Here is a 6,958-nt window from a genome sequence, read left to right as displayed (position 1 = left end):
ACTCCCTTCCCAGGCTGCCAGTTTATTTCTTCACCGCCTCCCTGCGCGGTTTCCTCTTTAAATGAGAGACCCTCTTTCCCCTAGCATAAACATGTTTTCAAGCCTTTTCATATATTTTTTGGACCTTCCATCTTACTTCTTGATGATTATCTGTTTTCTGTTGGTTTTCTCCCCTCGCAGCCAGTCCAGCAAGATGGGTTTCCAGGCTTGGCTGCCCCTGCCGCCGCCCCCGCCGCCGGTCTGGGAGACTGGAGCTGTTACTCCCCGGACACGAGCATTGCAGTGGATGTGCTGGTGTCCCCAGGCATCGCGCCGCAGAGGGTCGGCACGCTGGAGCCCACCCGCAGGTCATGGTGGGAGCTGGTGCTGCCGGGGTGTCAGGAGGGGTGCTCTGGACAAGCGTTCTGCTCTGTGGTGCTGCCTGGTTCTGCTGGTGGTGTCCCAAGCTGCTCAGGCCTGCTGGTCCTCCACCACGGTGTTTCAGGAGATCCTTTCAGCTTCCTTTTGGCTGCTTTCAGGGCTAGATCTCTTTTTGCCTTTGGGGTGTTACCAGCTAGCATAGGAGCAGTTGTTTTCCTACGGTCAGTGTCACTCGTTGGCTGAAAGCGCATGGTCCCCTGTTCAGGTCTCTGGTGTGGGAAGGTGACTGGAGAATGGATATTTTTATGGCCTCCTTGGAAGAGATGGACAAAGGCAACTCTGTGAAGCTTTTCCTGACTGTCAATGGACAGGTAAAATAACTGAGACCCTCCTCTCTTCCTGCCCTGGATCCCAAATATTGTCACTTCTGAGCTACAGAAGTTCTTCTCACATCCTCTCATTTTCCTTCATTTTGCTACTCCAAGGCAGAGTCACCAAACATGGATTCGTTAATGCACATCTGTGCTGCACCTAAAGCCTCTGTGGTGCTTCAGACCTAGTCCCTAAACACAGCTTTGCCAAAACACCTCGTGTTGCAGGATGTAGGTAGCAGAGAGCAGTTCACTTCCCGTTCCACTCTCTCCTGGGTCTGTGGTTGTTTTACCTTGACTGAAGCCATTGGATTCAGCATCTCCCAGTGCCTGGCTTTGCTTTTCTTTGTTTATTCTGGAGATGAAAGCTGGGCTATTCCCTTCCAGTAGATCTGTTCCTTGCAAGACATCTTTTTGCTCGCCTGCTGTGGATGGAGGCCAGCACATTTGGTGTGTCCTTTTATTCTCAATGTCTCTGCTGCAGTTGCTCCGAGGTGTCTCCAGCAGTACGCCTGTCCACCCTTTCCTTGTCCCAGAGACCACACAGTCACCAGTGCTTCCAGCAGATGAGATGCCCCTTGGCCAGGACCTGGAGGATCCTACTGCAGTATGTGTATCCTGGAGACTTCGTGTTGTTATTTCACTCTCTCCTTGCTATCTTCTCCCTCACTTGTAGCTGCTCAGTTGATGTCTAGCAGAAATATTTGTTGCTACTCTCTTTGTGGAGACCTGGCTAAGCAGGTTTTGAAGCCAAAGACTAACTTGTGCTGAAGAAGGTGGTACTCTCCATGGGAATGCCTTTGGAAGGGTTGAATTTAACAGCCCTTGGTGAGATGATCTATCAGCCTAGTTACTCCTAGCACAGATGGCTTTTCAGCCTTTCCAGTTGCCTAGTGCTAGCTGTACCCATCTCAGCCAGCAGTCTGAAAGCAGACCACTGGGCATGTAGCAGCATGTAGCTGTATTGCTCAGCATGTATTTGGTGGCTGGTATGTTGGCATACTGCCCCTTAGGACTCAATGGGAAGACGAGCCTGAAAACAGTCACCACATGAAACTAATCTCTGACCCAGGAACAGAAAACTCACATTAGCCTCAGGTCTTTTTCTTCAGGGCTGATTTGACTGGGACACTTTATCACAGGTTAAGAATCAGAGCTTAGAGGTGACTGCTAGAGCATCCAGGCCTGGGAGGAAGGATGCTCACCCACCACTGAGGACCCTGGTGGTACCCTGTGCACTGAAGCCACCATATGGCAAAGTGGAAGCCAGTGAGGCCTGGAGGGAGAGTCCTGTCCACCTCAAGAAGCCCAGGAAAGTCTTATTCGAGCCCACAGCATCTGAGAGAGATCTTGATGAAGAAGGTAACTCTGGCAGCTTCCAGGTTTATTTTATAGGTCTTGTCTGAATGATGCTGCTGGTCAACAACTTCCTAGTCCATTTGTCTTTACCCAAGGCAAGATGGGCTTGTCTGTCTTGGCTTGTGCAATACTGAGAACGCTCCTTAGTCCCAGATAAACTGCTTGATGAATTTTGCCTGTTGGGAAAAGGCCAGAAATAGAACATGGAATACTCTTAGTGCTAACACTCTATACGATAACATAATATGCCTCTCTCTTTAGAAGAGTAAAAGTGCTTTGTAAATGAAAGCAAGTATTGTTACCCTTCATTTACGAAAGACTAATAAATTGAGGCACAAGAAAGTTACCTACTATGACATTCTGTAACCTTTCCCTTGGTCTCTTTGTTCCCCTACTATCAGAATTGGTTATTATTAAAGTATGAAGCATATGGAAAGGAATATTTTTATCATAAGTATAATTGTACTGACTTTTCAGTAGTGAGAAGGAAGCTGCCAAGAGGTTGGGAACAAAAATTTAACTTCTGGACTGTGAATTCCAGGTCAGCTCCAGTGTGTGACCAAGCTTATGTGTAAACATTTGACAGTAACTCAGTGGATCCCATGTGAAGAGATTTCTTTGTGACTTGTCTTGCTTTTCACAGGGGCAAATACACCTCCACCATAAAGTCACTTCCACTGTAGGCAGTGTGAGAAGTGGGAAAATGAGCTTCCATCAGACAGGTAAAATGCAATGGTGACAGCAGAATGGTAGTCAAAGGAAGTGTGCCCTGTTCTCACCTGTCTTCTGCATTTCTTCTGATGAGCTGAGCACTTTCCATGGTATGTCTGCTGGCTGCTTTCTTTATGGAGCTATCTCTATGTTTCCTCTGCAGATCTGGCAGTGGAGGAGTTGCAAGGTGAGGATCTGGTTCCTAGACCCTGGTTCGTCTTCTCAGCCACTCGGTGATGCCCTTCCCTTTAATGTCACAAGCCTCTCATGCTTCATCCTTTATCTCTTCAGTAATCAAGAATAACAAGTAGGTTGTGTGTGTGTATACTCTTCCTCTCCATGCAACTGCCCTCAGTACAGGTGATTCCAGTACTTTCAGGCTCTTCAGTATGCTTCTCTAGCTCCTCTGAATCTCAGGCACACCTCTGGGTGCATAGCCCTTTGAGATAAAGGGTAAGATGTGGAATAGACTTTGATTAAAAAGTATTTTTTGTGTTGCTCGACCAACCGTAGGGTCCTGGGAGAGGAAAGGAAGAGGAACAGAGCAGTACGAGGAATATCTTTGGAAGCAGTTCCAGGCTTCTGGTTGCTGTATCTTAGGCACTAATAAGCTGTATGTGGGTAGCCCTCCCTCACAAGATGTAACACAGGGAATAGCACAACTGGGATATTCCTTATGGGGATGGGTAATAAATTCGGGGCATCCAAGCCTGTCTGAAGTGGCAGTCTATATATGTCCCACATACAGCCAGACTCTCTGTGGGCTCCCTCTGCCAGCGACATCTCTCCTAGTACAGCAATTCTTCCCCAAAGCCAATAGGAAATCTTCCTCAGGGAGCTGTGGCTCTTGCCACGACAGAAGGAAGTGACCTGAGGCCTTTGCCTTCCCATTTCTCCCCTCTAAGCCTCCAGCTGCCTTGTTCTTCCCAGCAGGAAAGGGAGCTGGGGGTGTCTCACCTGACTGATTTTGGCTCTGTGCTCTCCTGTCTCCAGGCAGTCCCAGCCCACGGTGGTGCCATGCCATGTGCCTCAGTGACCTGGGAACAGCTGTTCTGATTGGTGGAGAAGGTGCTGATCAGCAGCCCTGCAAGGATGCATTCTGGAAGCTGGAAATTGGTGGGAACTTCAGGGCTATCAAAAGCAATGGGAGCAGTGGGACCTGAGGACAACTCATGTAGGTGGGAGGGGGTACTGAAGGGTCTGTGCAAAGGTGTCACATCTAGCATGGTCACCAGGCTGAGCTGACGACATAGCCTGCCATGAAAGGCTGTGGGGTTGTATGTGAGAATGCTCCAGGAGCTAAGGTATAAATTCTGGAAAGATCTGGGTGAGCTTCAAAGGGTATGTAGTCTGTGTGTGATGACCAGTGGAAAAGCATGAGATACAGTTCCAGTACGTTGCACCTTTCTGCATCCCACTGATCCTCTCTTCCACCTTACTGTTCCCCACCTAGTTAGTGTTCCCCTTCATTACTTACACAGAAACATTTCTGTATGAGTCCCCTCTAACCCTGAATCGAAGAGGAGGAGGAGACAAAGGAAGCAAGATCTTGAGTAAAGATTTTATGACATATAATTTAAATCTGGAGAAATTGAGAGCATCTTTGAACTCCCACACTATCTGTCTGGTGTTGCTTCCACAGACAGTGATTTCTGGCTTCCGGTGGGTTTCCAGCTACAGAATGCCGTGCCATTGTGCTTGCATGGTCACACAGCTACCTACGACCCAGACACCAAACGTATCTACATCTTTGGGGGCATAAGGGAGGACAAAACCAACAGCAGCATCTACATTCTAGACACAATCACTTGGAAATGGCTTCTAGTGGCTGTAAGTACTGCAGTTTTTCCAAGACACAAGCACAGGTGGGGTGGCAGGCCCCGTCTGAATGTGGCAATCGGTATGCCTGTATCCTTATTCCAGTAGTCTTGGTCCATTGTTGCTGCAAGTTGTCTGAAGTGCTTAGTGGGGATTGACAGATATAAAAAGGCTATGTTAAAAGGCCACAAGCTTGGCAGAAACCAGGGGCTGTGCCTACAATGAATGAAGCAAGGCAAAAAAATGGCTGCTGCAGAGTGCTGTGTCTGACCAACGTCATGGGAGGGAGGTACTGTACAAGTGGCAGAGGAAAATGGCCTCTCATTTTATATGGTGGTGTTGAGAGCTGCACTGGATGCTGAGGTGAAGAGCTGATCTTCTCAAATCAGGGACTGCTCTAAACACAGAGACTGCTCGGAGCTCTGTAGTTGCCTGTCATGTCCTTGCAGGGAGCCCCATTAGCAAGGGACTGTGTCTCTTTCCTGGCTAAGTCACAAGATGGCTTTTACAGAATAAGCCATCAGTTCAGTTCTCTGTTGTCTTCTGAGGAAGCTGGGCTAGGAGGTTGTCTTCCTTCTCTCATCAGAGCATTCTGGTGGTGCAGAGTACCCAAAGGATGTACTCTCTGCCAGTGTGGCAAAGATCTGGCCAAAGATTTCAGTAAAGTGAAAACTGAGACTTGCTGAACTCACTGCATGACCCCTTTCCTATGGGTCATGCAGCAAATAGTGCACTTCTTGTAACAAATGTATGTTGAACTTTCTCCAGGCTAAAGGGAGGATGCCAGTGCTCACCTACCACAGCGCAACTATCTACTGCAAGGAGCTCTTTGTTTTTGGAGGGACTTCCCCCCAAAAGGCATCAGTGGCAGTTGGATCCTGCAGCAATGTGCTCTATATCTTCAATCCAGAGCATGAAATTTGGTATCAGCCCATCTCGGAAGGGGAGAAGCCTCTGCCTAGGCTTGGGTGAGAGTGCTTTTATTCCAGCCTTCCAGAACAGAGCAGGAAACCTCTGCTCACCTTCCCTCCCACCCCAGTGTAATTTCCTGAATATTAAGTGATTGTTCTCCACTGTTTTCTTGTTAAGATAGGGCTACGTTTTGAGCAATGTGACACTCAGTACCTCCTGCCATTAATCCTGATGGGATTCTGTCCTTGGGCTGTAGGGGCTGGGGTAGACTGCAGGTATAGACTGAAGCTATGGCAGACAGCCCAATAGCAGAAGCCAAGGCTGAAACATTAGCTTTGGGTACTGCTGAAGATGCTTTGTTCACTTGCTGCTTCTCTGCCCAGGCATTCAGCTACTTTACTGAAGAACAAGCTGCTGATTTTTGGGGGTCGGAGGGCTTCTCTGTACCTCAGTGACATGCACATCCTAGATCTGGGTAAGAAAGTCTGTGCCAGATGGCTGTCTTGGGAAGGGCTGTTCTAAGGCAGGGACGGGGAATGAGGCATGCTCGATGGGAAGGTGGCATTGATGTTATGAAAACTCCTGACTAGACAACAAAGATGGAAAACTATGGGGTAAAAAAAGACCAAACCACTTTTCCGTGGTGTGAGCGGAGGGAATGGGGGAAATCAAGAAACTGTGTTTTTGGAAGAAGCTGGGTAATAAGGCAGGTTGCTGATGTGGAAGAGTATGGAAGATTTTTGTCTAGTTATGAGGCTGGGATTTTTTTGACATTCACCTGCCTTTCCCCTCGCTGTCAGGTTTCATGGAGTACACACCAGTCCCCCTCCTCGCAGGACAGCCTTCTGCACGTTGGTAAGATCCTATTGCAGACCTAGGAGTTATCTTCTTCCTCTGTCCTCTTTGAAGCCAGGTTTAAATGGTGCTTGTGATAAGACCTATCTTTGTACCACTAATCAAAATACAGTGAATGGCCTCTCTGCTGTGGGACCAGAAATTCCTGTCTATCCTAGTTGGTGCCTGTAGGGTGTGCGGGTTTCAGACCCCTTAGTCTCCCTGGAAATCTGCCTTTCAGGCTAGGAGAAGGTTTTCTGCCATGTGCTAGTGAAGTGTATTGCCTGCTGTTTGGTCTCCACAGTACCTGGAGTACAACAGACACAGAGAGGAAGAAACTCTTGTACTGGGACTATCCTGTTGCTACAGGGACATTTGCCCATTAGAACAACGACCTAAATCAGACCAAAGTCCAGCTAGTCTGCTGTCTTGCTCCATAGCAAAACACAGGAGTTTTGATAGCTCCTTCTGAGATAATGAAGAGCTTTTCAAGCTTGATTATGACCTGACCTGCAGAGGCAAACAAACAGCTCTTTCAGGGCTATTCAGCAAGTCAGGGCAGAAGAGAAGCAGAACTTAACTTCCATTCTTCA

The 6,958-nt window shown here is 48.1% G+C and overlaps 1 protein-coding gene across 1 annotated transcript in view; it reads left to right on the top strand.

The window, feature by feature from the left end:
* Nucleotides 1–180: 180 nt before the first annotated feature.
* LOC104404872 overlaps nt 181–6,958 on the top strand; it is a gene marked incomplete at its 5' end in the record, with an annotated part of 7,349 nt that continues 571 nt past the window's right edge. Inside the window, 9 exons of the mRNA XM_010013408.1 lie at nt 181–353; nt 626–731; nt 1,874–2,093; nt 2,965–2,988; nt 3,795–3,917; nt 4,444–4,631; nt 5,388–5,587; nt 5,915–6,006; nt 6,332–6,386. Coding sequence (XP_010011710.1) covers nt 181–353; nt 626–731; nt 1,874–2,093; nt 2,965–2,988; nt 3,795–3,917; nt 4,444–4,631; nt 5,388–5,587; nt 5,915–6,006; nt 6,332–6,386 — 1,181 coding nt within the window. The remainder of the gene's footprint in view (nt 354–625; nt 732–1,873; nt 2,094–2,964; nt 2,989–3,794; nt 3,918–4,443; nt 4,632–5,387; nt 5,588–5,914; nt 6,007–6,331; nt 6,387–6,958) is intronic.

The sequence above is a fragment of the Nestor notabilis genome, unplaced genomic scaffold, assembly GCF_000696875.1.
Source record: "Nestor notabilis isolate BGI_N333 unplaced genomic scaffold, ASM69687v1 scaffold27380, whole genome shotgun sequence".
Classification (NCBI taxonomy): Eukaryota; Metazoa; Chordata; class Aves; order Psittaciformes; family Psittacidae; genus Nestor; species Nestor notabilis.
Note: the sequence above shows the minus strand (reverse complement) of the source record. Positions and strands in the feature narration are given on the sequence as shown.